Raw genomic sequence first — 19,759 nt, 5'->3', positions numbered from 1 at the left:
TCACCTCACACGAGCCTTGTGTTTGCTCTCCTGGCACAGCAYGTGCTCCGTGCGCAAGGATCAAAGCAAGGCATATTCCTCCCACCTTGGGCCCAGCTCTGTTGAGGCAGCAGACAGGTGCTGGAATTGGATAAAAGACTGCGCTTGGCTACATGATGTTAGTCTCACCTGCTAAGGGAAAGATGCTGAACTGAGATCTGCAGGAATTTCCACCAAGCTCTAGCTTTTTACCCACATCAGTGATCTAGACTGGAGGACTGGCAAGGTGGGGACAGACCTTGGGCCATCAGTGCTGTCCGAGGCCTTCTCGATGACACCRCACCCAGAGCAGCACCGCGGAAAAGGCAAAACTAGCAATTCATGGAGAAAAGACAGAACTTGCAGTTCAGTCTCCTCTGCACTGGCATGTCTTGCACAGCTCACAGCTGGAACACCTGGAATGACAGTGATGCTCCTCTCTTTCACTCCCTGCGATTCAGCAGCTGCTCTGATGCTGTGAAGTAACTAATCCAAGCAACCCTGGTGTTCAAGACAGGACATGYTGCAGACAGTCATTCGTTGTTTGATTCAATGGCTGGTTTTTAGATCACTGTGTCCCGGTAATCTCTTGTGTTTAGATCACATTTATAGCTCTTCAAACACCAGGACCAGCTTGGGCAACCCCTGCCACAGAGCTGCCACAGCCAGCCTCACTGGGAAGGCCCATCCACACAACCCCAGGTCTCAAGACATTCCAGAAAGCTGATGGGGGAACTAAGCACTGACTGAGACTGGGAACAACAATAGCTCATGGGATCATTATGGCATCAATAACTGGGTACCTGGACCAGGTTCCATTTCTCCTGGAAGAGGCACAGTGCAAGCAATCTGGTGGGCACTATCAAGGGAGAAGAGGGTACTGAGCAAAGTTCCTTTGGTCGTGACAGGTTTCTAGCTGGAGAAGCAATTAATATACATCAAGATTCCTGAAACATCCCCTTCTCAGACTGCACTCTGCTTGGCATGTGCCTTCACTGCTGGGCAGCTTCTGTAGGTACCAACGTTATTCACTTGTTTGTCACCTTAAGTAGCAAATGCCTGCTGGCTATTCCACAAAAGATAGGAAAAGAAATAAATTGCAAATAACCAAAAACCAAAACTGCAAAACCTACCGTCATGAGAAGAGAGAGGGGTGGGAACGAAGCAGCAGTGTATTCTACTGTGTGCATGATTCATAACAGTGGTACTTCCAAGCACAAGAACAGCTACTTAATCTGTGCTTGGAAACCTGAGTTCCAGGAGAAAGACCCCCCGGACAGTGAGCAGCACGACCCTGGCTTCCTGTCTGATGGCCTCAAAASAGCAGCTGGCAGGTCTAACTGCCCAAGGAGGAGCAGCTCTCTGGCCCATGCATCTCACCCTTACCTTAAAAGGCACTGCAGATTTATAGGAGTCAGGCACTTCCCAGCTCAGCAACACAGACGTTTTCATGACGGCATTGACGCGGAAGTTCTTAGCAAACACTGAAATGAAAAACAAGATCTTTGAGCACTGCAAGGCCAAGTCAGGAGGGAGCCAGGCAGCAGCTCAGCTCCAAGTCTCTCTTTGTCTAACTCAGCAGCAGAGGTCAGAGAGTTCAGCTACAGCAGAGAAGTGAGAGATGAGGAGAAAAGAGCAGCAGCCTTTCACCAAGTCTCCAGTCTCCAGTGGAGTTGCCCTTTTTGACTATACTTTCCAGCATCACAGAAAGGAAGTTGTAGGCTGAACTGCAGCCTTCCTCTCCCTCTCCCCCTGCACTCACACTCTCCTGGCCCTTTGCTATGATCAAAGAACAGTGGTGCACAGGTATTGGATCTGCACATGATCCTACCCAGCTGTCTGCTCCAGTTCAAGCAAGAGCCTTTTATGTGCACATAAAACAGCGACGCGTGCCTGTGAAGCGACAAAGGCAATTAAGCTACCACCAACACTCCTCCAATCGGCAACTTTAAGGAAACCTTCTTTGAGCCTCCCCTCACGGAGCTAGGCTTACACTAGGGAGTCGCACACTACCTGTTCTCGTTAGTCAGAGCAGAGGGGAGTGAAGCCTCAGGCACCAAAGCAAAGGTCCCTCTCCTGGAGCCAGGCCTTGCTGGTGGGGCTGTGAGAGGGGAACTTACCTTGCTCAACGGGCATGGTCCGTGACTGGATGCTGGGGCTCAGTGGCCCAACTCCCTTATTGGTGCGGGCCCTCACTTTGATGTCGTAAGTGGTATCAGGCTTCAAATTGGTCAGAGTGATACTTGTGTCCTTGGTGATGTTAACCAGGTCCTGCTGGCTATTGATGTCCCTGTACACCACTGTGTAGTTGACAATCCTGCCGTTCCTTTCTGCTAAGACTGGGGGTTCCCACGCAACCTCTGTGGTGGAAGTGGTGAGCCCCACGACGCGCAGGTTCTGCGGGAAGCCGCTCGGCACATCTTCCGCAGTAGTGATCTCCTTCTCAAACTCCTCTCCTGGGCCAGCTCTGTTCTTGGCAGACAGTTTGAACAGGTATGTGGCTCCCTTGTGCAGGTTTGTCACCGTGTAGTGATGGTCCCTCTTCCCGAAGTCTATCGTGTTCATCTTCTCTTCATCAAGACGTCTGTATTGCAGCCGGTAACCCAGCAGCTCCCCTACCATCTCCTTGGGTGGGTGCCACTGGATGAGGGCTGTGTTCATGGCTGTCGTGCTAATCATCATGGTGGGCTTCCCCGGGACTGCAACATAAACACACAATGACCATCTATAGCCTGGGAGAAGGAAGCGGAAGGACAGCTTCCGTGCTGCTCAGTTCGTGAGGATTGAGGAAAGTGGGAGAGTTCAGACAACAGGGTGAAGAGGACGACAGACAACTCACATGGATAGAGGCAGACCGACCCTAAGCCGGTGGTGAGGGAAGCTGGCCCCAGCCAGTTCTCAGCTGCCATTTTCCCAAGTTCTGYCATCTAAACAAGCAGTAAATTCAGCCATATCCAGCCCCAAAATTCATACCCTGTTACAGGAAAGGTCTAAGGTACCTCAGTGCATCACATTATCTCAGAGATGATCTGAATCCCGTCCTCCCAATCAGTGTTCTTCCAACAATTCAGCTAGTGCACAGCACCAGGACACTCCGACACTGATGCACCGAATGACCAGACACTCAGGAGCCCAAGTCCAGCACCCTCGTCTGTCTGGAGGCAGACAAATTTCATCCCGAGACCTTGCAATTTTACCATCTGCAGAGGCAGCAAGCAGAGCTGGGCGGGCTGTTTGCAATCAGAATACGTTTTGGTTTAGCTGATGAGCAGACTGATGATGTCAGTGTCGATGTGAGAGGTGAACACAAGCGTTCCACAGGATTTCTGCTTATGCTGCACAAGTCAAGGGGTGTTGCCGTCACAGGTTAGGAACTGATGGCTTTAAATTGATGGTTTAATACCTTGATCTCCGTCAGTTTAAAAAAAAAAAGGATGTGTCTTCACTTCACATCAGCTCAGATTTGTAAACAAATCAACTGATAGGGAAGAGTCAAAGGGATGGGGCGGCTGATGGGATTGTAGCCAAATGTAGTTAAATACCTTTGCAGAGTTTTGAAACCTATTAGCCCGCAGATGAGCATGAAAGAAAACATAATGGACAGAATTATGCCCCAATTTTGCCATCAGAGGGCGATACCAACACTCCCCTTTGAGGTCAAGCCTGCAGATGAGCCAGTACAAAGGCAGCTCTGGGGGTGGTTTTGTAGGTATTTAAGACTCACAATTAAATTTCCACTGCCAATACCTTCCTTCCTGTGCTCACAGTACAACATCTAACAGCAGCCAGCGCTAAGGGACAGATTATTTTCGAAGCTGATTCAAAATATTAACTTTAAATGTGTATCATAACATGAGAAGACCCGCTGTGGTTTACGGTGCAACACTGGGATGTTTAGGAAGCTTTTCCTGTTTATGGGACAGCTGTAGCAATTTGATGAACAGAGCATACATCATGGCGAGGCACAAGGGAGGCAGCATTTGAGACTGTGACAGTGGAAACTACCTCTGGAGCTCCCCATATGCAGCGTGGAGGAGATGGCAAGCTGTTCCTTGCTTAAAGCACCAGGAACAAACGCTCTTGGTTTGCACAAGCTGCGCTCCCATAATAACAAGCGACAAATACTGTTCCTATGGCTGTTGCGAGAAGCTGCAAGATTATCATTTGTAGGACAGGTCTAGAGAGTGGAAAATTGAGGACCAGACAATGACAAGTTGTTGGTGCCAGCTCCAAGGACAACTTTGACCGCATTCACAGTCAGCACCCGATGACCTCCTGTGCGCCCTGCTCCTGGACGAGGCTCCTGTATTGCACTGGGCACAGGGTATGAGCATCTATTGAGACAGCAGAACCAGACTGGCTAGGATCACCAAGATTTAGTACTTGCATCACGTCTGCAGCACTTCTATGGCAGGATTTGTTGCATTCCAGATTTTACTGTGGCTCTAGGGAGCAGCCAAGCTCAGCTACGTATGCCTGGGGAGGCAGCAGGACGGCAGCTGGGAGGAAGCTCASAAGGGCCTCCGAGGGATCCTCCAACGCCAGGAGGGCCATCCCAGGTAGCACTAGAGTCCCCCACAAAGCTAGAAATGGCACGTGCTTAATCAAACCCCACTGTGCCTAAAACAACGTGAGGAAGGGCCTTGACTGCAAAGCTGAGGGAAGACCTGGGCTTGCAGGCTTCCTTTTGCCAGGTATGTAGACTATGCAGATGGGCTCACACCAGGCAGCTCTATTGCTCTCTCATGGACCCTGGCGATGTCTGTCCATCTCTTAGCTGAGCTYTGCTCAGGTGATCCAGCAGCAAAAGCCTCTAAGTAAGGGCTGGAGGTCACAGCAGTATATACACGTCTGCAGCACCCCCAACCCCATCACTTCTCCCTGCATCACTGCCTTGGCCATGCTCCCCATGCACCTCTTGGGAGCTTTTATTACCATCCTTAAGAGGCTGCAGGGTCTGCTCCCCACACTCACCTGCCCCCGTGGTGGTGATGACCTTCGGCTTGCTGCGGGCACCGTCTCCTTTGGTGGTGTAGGCAGCGACAGTGACCGAGTAGGTGGTTTCTGGCAGCAGGCCTCCAATGACCGTCTCCTGGGAGCGCACCCACGAGGTGGAGAGGAGGAAAGGAGAACAGCAAAAACCCATTACCACAGTGAGCAAAAGGAGGGCACTGGGGTCAGCGTCTCCAACAGCAACACACCGACAGACAGGCCCACACTCATGCATCACAGCCAGCCTCATGGGTCTCACCAGGCTGGCTCTCGTGCGGAGCTGGCAAAGGACAACTGTCGTCATTCCAACATGCACCTCTCTTCAACCCAGCAGTAGCTCCCACCCGCGGCGCTGGCAAAGGGCAGAGAAGTCACTATCACCCCAGGAGCCCCCACACTCCTCGTCCCTGGATGCTGATGCCACTCTGGAGAGGGTCCTGTGCAAGGCCAGAGCCACCCTGGGGATGGAGCCACCTGCCACAGCAAGCGTGAGAAAAAGGGCTGTGGCACAGTCAGAGCTGTGAACTGGAGCAAAAGCAGCTTCAGCTGCTTGTGGGACCTCTTGGGGGTCACGTGGGGATTTTTAATGCCTGCCTGAAGCCAAGCTGGCTCCCCCAGCGAAGCTGCCGGGGGCTCGCGCTCTCCTCCGAGGGCCCCAGCGGCAGCGCAGCCGYGGGCAGCGCGCTCAGCGCAGGGCACTGGCAGGACCTGGGGGAAAGGGCTGCACCGTGTGAGGTCTGGTGGGAGGGCGGCTCCGGGCGAGCACCCTTGCGTGCCCTGACTTCCTCTGGCAGCAGGAGGGCACAGCTCCTCATTTAATCTGGGATCAAAGCCGGGGCTCTCGCTCCTCCCTCCTGGCCTCCAGCAGCAAGGAGGCTCCTGCGGAGCCCCAGCTGGCCAGGCCAGCCCAGGGCAAAGCGTGGGGAGCAGAGCAGCCCGCAGCACCTCTGCCGGCGGGGACGGCTGCCCCCTCAGCGTGCCCATCTGTGGGGGCTGAAACGGGGMTGGGGCACTGACAACTAGCACCAGAGATGGTGCTGGGCAAGAAAGGAGCTGGGCGTGAGCTTGGATGGCTGAGGACAGGCAGTGCTTCCAAGAAACTGTTCCTGGGGTTGGATATCTGCCCGGGACGGGGGTCCCTGCCAGCTGGGGAGATGCACAGGGCCCTCTGGGGTTGTTCTCCAGCACAGCCACTCTCTCAGCACTCRCTCACACAAACACCCACACCAGTAATGCCGCGGATTTCCAGGCGGTGCTGCTGGTTCAGGTTACCTGCCCAGGCTTACTAATCAAAATCACCCTCGTTACCATTGCGTAACCAGCCAGCCCCGAGAAAAATCAACAAGCACCAACAAGAACCCCGCCAAAATCACCGTGTGAACCAGAGTCCAATCCCACCTCCGCCCCTGCAGCAGATCGTGAGTGCAGGTGAGTGGACGCGCCGTCCGATCGGTGCCAATGGCCCCGCGGGGGGAAGCACTCACACAAAACCTGCAGACTCTGAACATCCCAAGAGAATTCACTCCGCCCCAAATCCATGCAAGGAGAAATTCTCACGCAAAAGCATGCCACCGGGAGCCAAGCGAGCGAGCGGGGAGGAGGGAAGAGACACGACGGGTGGATGAAAGAAGGTCTGATTGCATAATGTAAACACAGTGCTGTCATGACAAAGCTACTCCGAGCGAGACTGCTCCGCACAGAGCGGGAGCAGAAAGGCAACGTGCCGGGGAAGCTCGCAGTAGGGCATGTAATTGAATTGCTGAGTCTAAAAAGGTCATTTTCTAGTTTGTTCCTCCGAATTTATATTTCAAAATTATGTGGGAGAAATTGGATTTAACTGTTTAAATGTGATTGTTTTCTTATTACTATCTGTGTTTCAGCCAAAGGTCACGGTTGAGAGTGTAGGTTATTTTTCATGACTAGGATCAATGAGGTTTAAAGATTATATATCTAATTTTACCACGTAACTCGGTGGACCAACTATTGYGGAAGGTAGGATGCACCTCCCGAGTCGATCACTTGAGTCTGCCTAAAACTGCACTGCAACAAGCTGGAAATACAGATTATAGGAAATGTCAATTGCTTTTCTGCATTTAGTAGCAATCTAAATGCCAATTTTCTCTGGATTTGCTGCTGGTGGAAGGTTCCACAATGTAACTCTCCAGCCTCATTAAGGGAGTGAAAGGGATGTTTTGACAGCACTAAGTCTACAAAATTCACAAATCGATTTACCAAACCCCTCTTTTCCAACCTGGAATACACACAAGTGGTACTTACATGGTCGACGGAGTCCTCAGCTCTCCACTGATGGGGGAGAAAGGAAGGAGGAGAGAAAAATGGAGACACAGAAATTTAAGGGGCAACATGTAGGAAGGGGGTGACAACGACAACAGCAAGGGTTAGCAGGACTGGGTGGGGGGATTATAACACTTATGCACAGAAGGTCGCTTGGCACAGGCCGTGCCAAGGGAAGAAACGGGACACAGAGCCATTTCCTACATGCCGCGAGCCTGCGCGGTAGGCCGGCCATCATTCACACAAGCAGGGGCAAAGGGCCTCCCTCTCACACAGACAGAGAGGGAGCCGCCTGCTAACTCTGCAGCCCTTCCTAACTTTGCAGCTGGTTTTGTTCCCTCTTCTCTGCCTGTTCCACGAGCCAGAGTGAGAAGGAGGCAKCCTGCACATACACGAGCCTGGGGCTGACACCGCTGGGCTGCTCAGCAGCAGCGGCTGCCCAGACAGCATCTTCTTCAGATGTCCTCTACTGCTGCCCGGCAAGGGACAGCAACTGCAACAGAGTTYGTGGCCTAGTCTCTGCTTTCTGTCTAGCAATTCCCCAGCCAACGTCTCCTGCTGAGAACCAAAGACATCGACACTGCCGAGCCAGAGAGGTTTGTCTGAATGGAAGCACTGACAGGACACTTACAGACCTTCTACTTCCTAAACCATATGCAAGAAAGAACTTTGGAAATCACAAGAAAACTGAGCAAGGACCCTCTCTTGGAAACCCCATGGAAAAGACGCCGGGATCTTGTGTAGAGCTACGAGCTAAGCTGTTCCACTCAAACACCACTGCACTGCTTGGGATGGGGGTTGCACTCTGTGAAGAAATAGCTTCTCACTCCCAATTACACAACACCAAGAAGACAAATGCAAGTGCTCATTTGGCAAGGGAAGCCCTGGCAAGTAAGAGTTCTACATAAAARCATTCCCAGAACGAGATCACATGGGATGGCAGCCACTGTAGCTCAATTATGATTCTAGAGAGGGCCTGTGCTGGCTTCTGATCCCTGCTGAATGAACGTGGAGTTCTAAGGCATCAAAACTGCATTGGGTGGTGGGGCTTCAGCAGAGCTTGGCTGCCGCGCACGCCGGTAACGTGGTCTTTGTGGAGGCTGCACAAAGGGGAAGTTTGCAGATATCAAAGCAAGCCAAGGTAGTGCATTACATCCCAGGTTACTAAATCTGCCTGGAGGCAGCACTGGTCAGCGGGTTCAAGCACACAGATGAAAGTGGAAGACAGGCACTATTGCTCCTGCTTGTCCGTGCCAGCCTTGCCAAGCTCAGCTTCCGAGCCCGTGCTGCCAGGTGGGAGATGGAGCTCAGCTACCAGCTCCTCAGGACACTGCAAAGCCCAGCGAATGCTGGAAAAGGCCTGGGAACCTGCAAAGGCAGTGGAAGTACTGAATAATGTTAAGGCTATGTGTTGTCTTTTGTACCCAGACAGTTTGAGGTGGCTTTCACAGCTGGGACATTATTACAGTGGCTAAGTACTCTCCTCAGTAGTAAAATACATGGCATATCTTCAAAATATTTACTAATTTAACCACTAAATTCAGAGAGAATCAACTACTGGAGAAATGTTCCTGTAATATTTTATTGCAGTTCACTTATCTGATGCCATTAGACTGCYGCAGAATTATCCCCCTAAACCATCTTAAAATTTAATTTTAGTGAAGAGGTCAGGCTGTCCCTAGAGTCTTCATACAAAGCCAAGGCTCTGACTAAGTATTGTGGTAACTACCTCTTCACACCCTCCTAGGTGACACCTCCAGTGCTGTGTGCTCTGCTAAGCCCACATCATCCCCTTCTCCCAGGTCATGTCCTACCTGCACCAGCCAGACAGTGCTACAGTCAAGAGCGTGAGCTCTGCTGATTTAAATAGTGACAAAGTCTCTCTAYAGGAAGGCTAACAGGCCTGGCAGCATTTTCTTCTAGGCAGTCACTTCCATTTCCACACCACCATGTCCCTGGTGGATGGGGGCTATGTGGACAGCACCCCGTCAAGCGCTGTACAGGCTGCCCAGATGATGAAGAGCAGCTGCAGGAGCTAACAYCTTGCTGCAATCAACAGCTGAGCAGGCCCAGCTCCACCATGATATGGTGTTTATCTTACACCATGGTACAGCGTTTATCATCCACTAAGATTTTATTGTAGATGTTTAATGTTCAGATTACATTTGCTCTTACGTTTTCAGTGGACTTCAATCTTGTATCAGATCAGTGTTCAAAGAAACCTCTTGAAATTTCTCTTGTAGGAATCACATAGAAAAGCTAGACCTGGATAAATACCCTGATATAAATTCAGTTTGATTATGAAAATATCATTGGCAGATAAAAACATTTCCTTCCTAAACTATCTCAATGGCTTAAGTATTTAAGGTTGGTCAGTAAGATAAATGAATCTGAAAGGCCCAACAGCTGTCATAAAAAGAATTCAGACAGTGCTGTGTGCACGAGGCAAGATGGCACAGGGAAGTGCTAAAGCTAACCATGTGTATTTATGGCAGCTGCAATGCCTTTACAACGTTTCATTTCACACTTCAGCACCGCACAGCGTAGCCGTGTCACACCAGGGAATGGCAGTTTTCCCAGACCACAGCCCTTGTGAAAGGGAGACTCAAGTGCTCCCCAACAATTCCAGCTGAGGAAAGGGGATTTGGTGTTTCTTGCAGATCCGTTCTCTCTCTGCTCCAGTGACTAACGGAGCAACAGTGAAACTCCAAATACACACACAAGGCAATGTGGATTCACATAGGCTGTGCTCATGGGATGTGGAGCAGTCTGAGGGCCCCAGAGCTTCACCTCAGTCCATTACTGAAACACCTCTTGGCTGATGCCTTTCGGTTCTGTTCCATCCATGAAGTGGGGTGCATCTCACCACACCAAACTCTGACCTAAGTGTGTACAAGCAGGAGGAATCATTTCAAGTAGGATTCAGGTAACACCACTCATCATCATCCAGCAAASAGGAAGGCTGTAAATTCCTGTATATTCCTATGCCTGGAGTGGGCACCAGCCAGAGAGAAGAGGAGTATCATTCTGTGATCTGCTTCCCTCTCTTCTTTGATCTCAATCCAGGAGCTTCAAGTGTTCGCTGTTCATCATTCCTGCTCTTCTGGAGCGGGTGGATGGGACACGCATTCAAATAATCTGCACACTGGATGGAGAAACGCTGGCTGCAAAGACCAAAGAGCCTTCCTGTGAGCACGAGGCCCTTCTCACAGACAGCACACACCCCTCTGCTTGTACAGCTCAGCTTGCCGAGCAGAACGTGGTGGGAATCTGYTCCACACAACACGAGTGTCTCGCTCCCAGAACCATGAGCACCGTTCCCTTCTTGACAGACAYGCGGGAGCTGCTGAGGGCAGGAGCTGTTGAGGCCACAGAGCGATGCTGGGAGGAGGCCCCTGAGGCCCCAGTCCAGGCCCAGCTGGGAGCAGGTGCTGTGCCCCACAGCGCCCCACTGCCCGCTCCCTCGGGGCCCGCTAGCTCCTGTACCCACACGAGGCGCCGGCGCTGCCCCCAGGTGCTCCATCCCATCTCCACCGAGGCGTCCGCTCGCTCTTCCCTCAGCCTGGCAGACGGAGATGAGAGCTCAGGCTGGAAAGCACAGAGCAGCCTCGYGAAGGCAGTCAGCCCCAGGCAGAGCCCCGGAGAGCAGGGAAAGGCCTCGGCTCCACCGCGGGACCTTCCCAACAACTGATTATTCTCCCTAGACAGGAGGCTGYAAATAAAATGTCATCTCTCCAGCACCAAGGTCCCCACATCAGCGCCGATGTTTCAGTCCTTTCTGCTCAAATGGTTTTAAAACCTTAGAATCTGTATTATCTGCATAGCTAACATCTCCGTTCCCCTTTCTTCTTCCTTTCATCTTTGTTTGCTCTCTCTGTATTTCTCATCTTCAATCAGCAAAAATCACAAGTCAGCTTTAATACCAGAGTCTTCATACCATCTGCAGGAAGCAGATTACGTGGTACATTCCTCCTCAAACCCAGCAGACAGCCCGTCTGGGCAGGAGGAGGGGCCCTGCCTACATGTCCGCAAAAGAATTCCTGCTCCCATCCCAGACTTTCCATCAGTTTAATTCTCTCCTTGTGCACCAGTATAAATGTTTATGAACATTTAGGAGTGCTGAAGAGGACTGATGGGGCTATATTCTGGCCATCTCCATTCTGTGACCTTCAGGGACAGGTGTTCCWGTGAATCTTTTTGATTTCTTCCACAGAAAATAACTCTTCCCAGTCTACTTGTTAACGCTGGGACTGGCTGTCTGCAAAGACACGCACAGCTGTAGTGAGCAATGGCAGCTCTCACAGGGTCCTTCAGCTTGTGGAGCACATGCATTTCATCACAAGCAGGGGTCATACCTGGCTTCTCGCTCTTTGGGGAAATAAAGATCTCCTCTGCCAAGCTGGTGAAACCTCTTCCCTGCAGGGTCATCATTAGTTTATCCCAAGAGCGACACAGCTCCTTCAGAGTAGTCACTCCTCTGCAACAACCTTGCGGCCTTCACTTCCATCCAGGAATTATAACACATGAGCTCAGCATGGTACATGCCAGAAAAAAGAATAGCGTGGCAAACAACTGCTTTCCCACATACATTCATTGAATATGAAAGGCTCATAAGTGGTCTGACAGGCCAGGAATTCAAGCAATTTGTCTGCTTGATCACAGCTGCACATATTCAAAATAAGGCAAAATCCAGCACTTCCTGGAAGTTTCTGGCGCTGGTATTCTCATTCCTGTACATTAGCATCGGGTTTTGCTCTCTGAAACACATGAGTAAGGAGTGAAAGCAGAACCAGTCGGGCAAGCATAAAATATTTGAAAAGGACACCACTGCCAGCTTTGCCCACCTACACTCGGGACCAAACCATTAACTCCAAACATCAGCTAAGCAACTCAACATCAGCTGTTCAAACAACATGGAAGATTACATCCTCCTGGAATAACAAAAGGGCAGTAAGAAGCTCTTCTAGCGATTAAAATAAAGCAACATCTGAAACACGAACACAGAGGTGACAAGGTAACACCACAAGGATCTTAAAGCATTTCCTCTCTTTAAAGTTTTCCCCTTCCGCATTATTACTGGTTTCAGCCTTCAGAATATGAATGGGGAGCAGAGCCGCCTCCACGCACTGCACTCCCCACTGACAAACGGATAAATGATTCACAGCTGCGTTCAGGACACAGATCAATTAATCGCTGCAGCTCTCCAGTATTTATATTGGGCATCATTCAAGCAGGCCAGCTCGGAATCGATTACCCGTTGCTTCCAACGCCAGCAGATCCTGTGCTTCATTTATACGATTACCTTCATTGAGAACAGCACGGGTCATGCAAGATGAAAGACTCTTGCTCCAAAGAAGAGTTTTATCTCATCAAAGAGGTGTTAACAAAAACTTCTCTTGACCCYGGGAAAGTCACCCAAGAGGAGGCAACTACCCCCTTCCAGGCTGATGAGAGCCCATAAGCCAGCCTGGAGCACCATATGGGAGCAGGGCTCACTCAGCTCACGGTTGGGGAGGTACTCACGAAAGTGCACAAAGCACAAGCACCTTGGGATGGCATCAGGACTGCAGAGGGCAAGCTTATTTACAGGCAGTTTGGACCTGTGCCTCACGCCTTGCTTGTTCATTTTCTTCCAGATTTGATTAGCTTCATCTACTGTTGGGCTTCAAAAGGTAAACACAAGGTCAAGTCTTTGCGTTGTGAAAGCAGAAGCGAGGAGAGGCTTTGCCAAGGCTYGAAAGGGCTGTGCTGCTTGCAGGGCTGCGGCCGTGCCCGGGCCTGGGCCCCAGGGCTGCATCCCGTGAGCTCTGCTGAGCGATGGGTCTGCCCTCAATGCAACCAGCAGCACCAAGGAAGCAGACACAAAAACTTGCTCAAAACTCTCCAAAGGGTAAACAGACTGCCTGGCAAAACACTGGGAGAAGATGCCAGGACCTGCTCCCTCTGGACAAGTGCACCAGGGGTCCCGAAAAGAGATCCCTGCTGGGCGAGGGCTCATTCCCCCTGCACTTGCAAGGGATGAGAGGAGCACACATGGGAGAGGAGGTGACAGGAACATCCCCTGACCTTTTCTACAGCACTCCCTTCCTGATCACACTTGCTAGTTTGTAAGCCACAGCGCTGCTTGGGGATAAAGAGCCCTTTGCTCCGGCAGGGCCTTGGCCACGTCCCACCCTCGTCCAAGCCCTGGTGGTGCCGCAAGGGGAAGAGAAGCACTCGGAGCAGCCAGCCCAGCCCTGCCGGAGAGGCAGCCCGCCGTGCCYGTGCTGTACCTGCGCCTCCGACAGCATGACGTCCTTGATCACGGGCTGTCCTCTCGGCTCGTTGTTCTCCAGCTTCACGTACGTGACCTGGTATCCCCGGATCTGCCCATGCTGCTTGTTGGAGATGGGCAGCTTCCAGCTGACCCGGATGGCAGTCGAATTCACAGACTCGACCTCCACCTTTCGCGGTGGGGCACTGGGCACTGCAACACACATGGGATGGACACTTAACAGCAGGTCCCGCGCCACGGCCGCCAGCTAATTCCCACTCYGTCGCTCATTCCCTTCCCTCGGCCTCATCGCCAGGATGGCCCTGCCAGCCAGCAAGGTCACACTGCAGTGCCTGGGGTGACTGCATTCCCCAGCCCCTCCTGCATCCAAGCGCTGCTGGCGCTCTCAGTGAGAGGGAACAGGGCAACGATACCCAGAGCACCCCAGCTAAGGGCAGCTGTGCCGGGGCAGACCCCAGCTCCATCCCTCTCCCTTGCCTCTAGCAAAGGCAGCAGCAGGAGCAATGGAAGAAGAGCAATAGGCACACAGCAGGAATCAGATATCGAGAGAGCAGCCTTGGTGCTTCCCATGGATAATCTCCCAGTCTCCAGCATCCCTCTCTGCATCCTCCGCGCAGCTCCCCCCTGGCCACCCACGCTGCTGAGATGCCCCCGGCAGAGCAAGGGGGCCCGAGCCCTAGGTAGCTGCCGCCCGGCAGCAAGAGGTTAACGAGGGGGAAAAGCACATCCCAAAACAATAACCTAGGGCTCGGAGACAGCAGCCGCTGAACTCAGCCAGATAAAGGGGCCCGTGGGGATTGTGACAGCTCTGGGGACTGTATTTCATGCAYGGCTAGCTGAATGCTTTTTGATAATAAAATGAAAAATTACACTGCCCTGAAAATATCAATTTTCTTGCAAGGTGAGGCCCTTTTAAAAATGTATTTATACCCTATTTACCATTTGGAAAAATTACATCCTTATTACTTTTTGCTCTTGCATTGACTGTGACAAAAATGTCAATGCTAAAGAATTAGCCTCTCTGCTGCTCCTGGAAAGCACTCCCTGCAGAGGATACTGCCCACGTGGGTGTCAGACACCCACGTGAAGGACCCGGGCTCCGTTTTAGCACCTTTGCTGTGGGTCTCCCTGACACTGCTCCACTGCTGGGAAAATCCAAGGCTTTGGAAGCCCCATGTGCCCCAGTTCTCAACATAACAAGAAATAATCAGGATTAGATAATTAGGGATGGATAGCTGACATGCAGACATAATGAATACTGCTGTTTCAACCAACTAGAGGGGAAGAAACAGCTACCCAGCAGGTAAGCACAGCTTTTAAGCCGCAGGGCAATTCATTATTTTCCCCAGATGTCCTTCTTAATTGTGGATAATTAAATAAAATGGAGAAAGGAGGAACAGAGCATTTTAGCACTGTGAGGCCAGCTCAAGGCACAGGAATGGAGGGGGCTGCGCTTGAATAGCTACAGCCCTCTGTCTGGAGCAGCCTACACTGTAATCCAATTCACTCAGCACAGCGAGCTTGGACATGCCATAGGGCTTTCCTGCCCTGGCAAGGCAGTGCCCACACGCGCTAATGGGACTCTGAGCAAAAAGCACCATCCTCCCCAAGAACCACAGACCCTCCCGGCAGGCTCTGCTGGCAGGAGCCCGTGGGAGGTCTTGGCAGGACCCAGTGCACAGAGGGACATTAAAAGATGCGAACGTGAGTATCCCTGACCACAGTGTTTCCAGGATCACTGCGCTCCTGCAACAGGGGAAATTATCCCGTTGCGGGGAGGTGAGTGCTGCATCTGAGACCCAAGAGGGAAAGTTCAATTTGTTTTCAGATCTCAGTTCAGCGTTTCTTGTTCTTTCCTTGTGGATATCTACCAAGCATCAGCATCTTGGAGGGATGTGAAATCATTTCTGACAGCTGAGCTGGAATGTCCAACTGTGGTGCCCTAAAACTAACTGAGAGAGCTTGCTGCGACATTTCTAGGGTAGCAGCTTCCCCTGGGCTATAACTCTGCTGAACAAGAGCTGAAGCCAACAATACAGGCAGCAGGACCCACACAGATGTGTTCACAAGGCCAGGAACGCAGTCAGGGAGCATTCCCAGACACCACTTCCAGAGCCACGGAGACATGGGGGACAGTGGCAGCCCATTTAGTGAAACTGCGACATGTCTGGTTTCAATTTGCTACGCTGACTGGGCAATGCAGAGGGCCTCCTTTCTTTGCCTGGATGCTGCATCTCTTTCTCCTCCCATTAAAATCTGCAGCTTCTGAGGTCAGCATGAAGCCGTGGAAGTTCCTACTGTCACCCTGAGCTCTGGCACTTTCAAAGGAGACAGCTTAAGTCATGATGACATAACTGACAGCCCTGCTAATACAAAGCAATTCTCTTTAAAGCTGTCGTATCCAGTAAAGTGTTCTATACATTCGATATTCTGACTCCTGAGTGGAAGAACAGATTTATATAAGCTGTGGCTTGCTTAGAAGCCAGGGCGGGAAGCAGCTTTCCTGCGATATCTACAAGTTTCAGATGGATTTCTTTTTCCCCTTGAAATCCTAGTTTGAAGGATTTCAGGTCAACAAGTAAACTTTAAGTCCTGATCTTACAACGTGAGATGAGCTTTTGGCTGGGAGGACTCCCACCACCTTCAGTAAAAGGGAAACTACCCCCATAAAACATTCGAAAGGCACAACAGGGAAGTCCTGTAACGCCTCCTCATGCACGGAGGAAGCACTAATCACACACACAGGACTCTGGTGGGCCCATGCAGGGGGAGGTGACCCATGGCCTCCAGGCAAGATATGATATGAGAGCAAGGGCCACCAGAGCAACTCTTCCCATCCCACCCCAGAGCAATCATGGAGACCCACTCTCTGCAGCTGCTGACCAACACGCTGCTTCAGACAGTCCCAGTACTGCTTGGAAAGCACTTCCAGCACCAATATCCCCAACTCCCTTCCCACTTGCCAGCAGCTCAACTAGGAGAGTCCCAATTCCCGAAAAGCAGTAGCTACAGGAGCTGTTTGGTGGCACCTACCATCCTCATCAGTGCGCACGTGCACGGGGATGCTCTCCGGTCCAGGCCCCACATCGGTGTGAGCCCTTACCCACACCTTGTACTCGGTCCATTTCTCCAGGTCCTTGATCTCCCAGCTGGAGTGTTCCCGTCCAATGCCATCCACCACATGCTTGGTGCTGTCCTCTCCTTCCACCGCCTGGTACGCAATGGAGTACTGCGTGATGACTCCATTGCGGCTCTGGGCAGGCGGTGGCACCCAACTTACCCGGATGGTAGTGGAGCTGGTGCTTACACACTCGACTTCTTGGGGTGGGGCGGAGGGGGCTGGGGATAAATAAATGAAGGAAGTGGGGAGATGAAGGGAAATGAGTGGAAGGAGAAACCAAAACGCACAGGGAACTTTTACCCAGCCAACTGAGCACTGAACATATGTATGGCAACGCAGCCAGGAGCTTCCTGGACAGCCGCCTGCCTTCCTTACAAATCAAAGATGGCACTAAGGGCAATTTGTGTTTGAAAAGCTGATGAACAACATGGAGATACAAGGGCTGCTTTGCATCAGAGAACACCTCTTCCCAAAGCAGCTTGAGATGCTCACTTCACCAAGCACAACAAATGACAGTAGGGAAAGGGAAAGAGAGAGAGAGAGAGAAAGAGAGAGAGAGAAAGAAAGAGAGAGAAGGAGACTGGTAGGGAGAAGAAAGATGCTTACAGTGAAGATCTGAAACAGATGGAAACCAGAAGAGATAGCAAGATACCAGAAGGCAAGAGTGGCAGAAGGGGAAGCTCACACACCAGATTGCAGGAATGCTTGCGAGAGCCTGCTCCTAGACAAGAGGAGGAAACAGCAGAGGGATGGAAAGTGCATGACTGAGGTTGGCTGCAGGGCATCTAGGGAGGGTTTGAAGCTGTGACTATCATCTATGAGCAGCACCCAGCCCTAGATTAGTGGGGCCTGCTGCAGGACACCAAGGAAAGAGGAGCTACGCTCGGATGTTTCTCAAGAGGGCAGAAAGAAGGAAGGAGTCCCTCTGATCGGGCAAGACATACAGGAGTGGGTGCTTCCCAGGGTGCCTGCACAGAAGACAAGAGCCCTTCTGTGCAAGAGCAGCACCACTGAAGAAGCTCATACAGTCGCTCTAAGGCTGGGAAGCAGCCTGACCAAGTGGTAAATGAGTGTGAGGCCCCTGCTTTGCTAAGGTGGGTGCAAGAATTCTGGCTTCCATTCCTGACTGCAAACAGAAAATAAGAAAGGCAGGAAAAGGCCCTGGTGCACTTTCCCACATAGCAGGCCTCGAAGCCATCAGGGCACCAGAGCCAGCCCTGCGGGGGACACAGGCAGCAGGACAAGCTTCCCTGCTCACTGCTTGTGTGAAGGCTTGTGTGAAGGTGAACACAGTCTACGTGATCCCACGCGGCAGCGGGCAGCTGAGAAAATTAAGCTCCCAACAACTGTACCCTGCTGGAGAGAGCACGGCAGTGGCAGAAGATCTGAGAAATAAAACGACAGCAGGACTTGCCAGCACCACTTCTGTTGCTGGGAGCACAGACAGCCCCAGGCTATCGGTAGCTCTTAGAGCCAATTTCTGCACCCCAGGAGCAGGGCCCATCATTATTTCTGGCTTGGAGAGCTTGGACAGAGGAAGGAAGTGACAGTGCAGCAAGAGCACTGGAAGAGAGGATGCCTGAGCAGAATSAAGCTGCTGGAATGGGACCATGAAGGCAAAGCAAGCGTGTGGAAGCAAGCACTTCCCCTCGTGAGGAAGGCAGAAACAGAGTGGCCCTGGCACTTGCTATACTGGAAGGGAGAAGGGTAGAAAGTCCTCACACCCTGTTGGTTAAGCAAGCAGAGAAGAGGCAGGGCAGASAGCAGGAAGACAGAGCACCCAAGAGACACCAAGAGTGAATCTGGAGAAGTCACATAATAGATGCAGAGCCTGGTGGTGGCCCTCCAAGAGAATGGGTGAGACGTAAGGAGCTCTGGGCTGGCAAAGCTTTCCTTTGCCACTGTCTGCAGAGAGGCCCACTACAGCAGAGAGGTGCTCGGGCTTCTGGCCTCCACGGCATCGCTCAGGATGCAGCAGTGAGCCCCTTCTCCAAAGGAGCAGCACAGGCAGGTCAAATGTTGGCCGTTGACTGGGTAAGAGTCACACACACAAGTGCAATGCATAAACGGAGATTAACATTTAAAGGAAGCAAAATAAAACTTGGTAACATAAGCAGGATCAACTTAAAATGTACAAGGAGGGGAAGTGTCCCTCCCGGGCCAGCGAGGAGCCAGCCGGGCGGCCCAGGCACAGACTCACCCGTAGGCACCGCTGCCACCCTCCGCGCTGCTCCGCCTGCCTCTCCTGCTGCCTCGCAGCAGGCCTCTGTACCCAGCCAGCCAATTTACCCCAGTTTACCTGGGAAAAGCCAGCCTCGAGCTCCCACAGCAGTTCAAGCAAGAACATTTTAACAGTGGGAACCGATGGGCGCAGAGCTGGTTGGTGCTCCTCCTGTGCATCGTACCATTCACCTGGGGTGCTGCTGAATGCTGGAGAGCTCTCCCATGCTCCAAGGACCCTCAGAACAGAAATGCTTTTTCCAGAGTCTCCAGCACTCTGGAGTGTCCAGCTGCTTGCCTTGCTAAGTGAGCAGCTTGCAAAGACAGTATGGGAGACAGCCGTCTTCTCAATAGATGGGTCTACTTGTTCTGCTGGACACATACCCTGGTGCTACCCAGCAAGCGTCTCCGTATCCTTCTGGCATTCCCAGGAAGATATCCCTAGCCCTTCTACGGCTGGAGCAGGGATCTGGGATGCCAAGGGGGAAGTCCAGCCAGGAGCAGTGCAGAAGCTGCTCTGCAGCCTGTTGGTGACTCATTCAGGATGCTCTGCCCCCTGCCTTGCCCTTGCCTGGCTTGTCAGGGCTGGGAAAGAGCCTGAAGCCAGGCTCTCCGGAAAGCAGGAGCCTGACTTCTCCCGCTGCGTGCGTCCCACCTCAACATGTCATCCTCCAACAGCTAAAAGCCTTTTTCAAGGCAACCAGATGGAACAGCACAGGAGGGAGGCCAATCTGAAGCAAAGAGCAGCAGTCTTTCTACATATTTAAGGTTGGAGGGGACACCAATGCAACCATCTAACATGAGGTGTTGCTTAGTTGCTTAGCAGATCAGCTAATTTC

General features: G+C 51.9%; 1 protein-coding gene across 1 annotated transcript in view; it reads right to left on the bottom strand.

Moving 5' to 3' along the window:
- PTPRF (protein tyrosine phosphatase, receptor type F) overlaps positions 1–19,759 on the bottom strand; it is a 259,306-nt gene that overhangs the window by 42,515 nt on the left and 197,032 nt on the right. The window contains exons 12-17 of the mRNA XM_026033302.1: positions 16,613–16,918; positions 13,578–13,771; positions 7,288–7,314; positions 4,993–5,110; positions 2,139–2,717; positions 1,405–1,502 (exon numbers count right to left, since the gene is read on the bottom strand). Of these exons, the coding sequence (XP_025889087.1) occupies positions 1,405–1,502; positions 2,139–2,717; positions 4,993–5,110; positions 7,288–7,314; positions 13,578–13,771; positions 16,613–16,918 (1,322 nt within the window). The remainder of the gene's footprint in view (positions 1–1,404; positions 1,503–2,138; positions 2,718–4,992; positions 5,111–7,287; positions 7,315–13,577; positions 13,772–16,612; positions 16,919–19,759) is intronic.

The sequence above is a fragment of the Nothoprocta perdicaria genome, unplaced genomic scaffold, assembly GCF_003342845.1.
Source record: "Nothoprocta perdicaria isolate Ctin4 unplaced genomic scaffold, notPer1 scaffold_0, whole genome shotgun sequence".
NCBI lineage: Eukaryota > Metazoa > Chordata > Aves > Tinamiformes > Tinamidae > Nothoprocta > Nothoprocta perdicaria.
The sequence above is the reverse complement of the archived record's forward strand: the minus strand, read 5'-3'. Positions and strand labels throughout refer to the sequence as shown.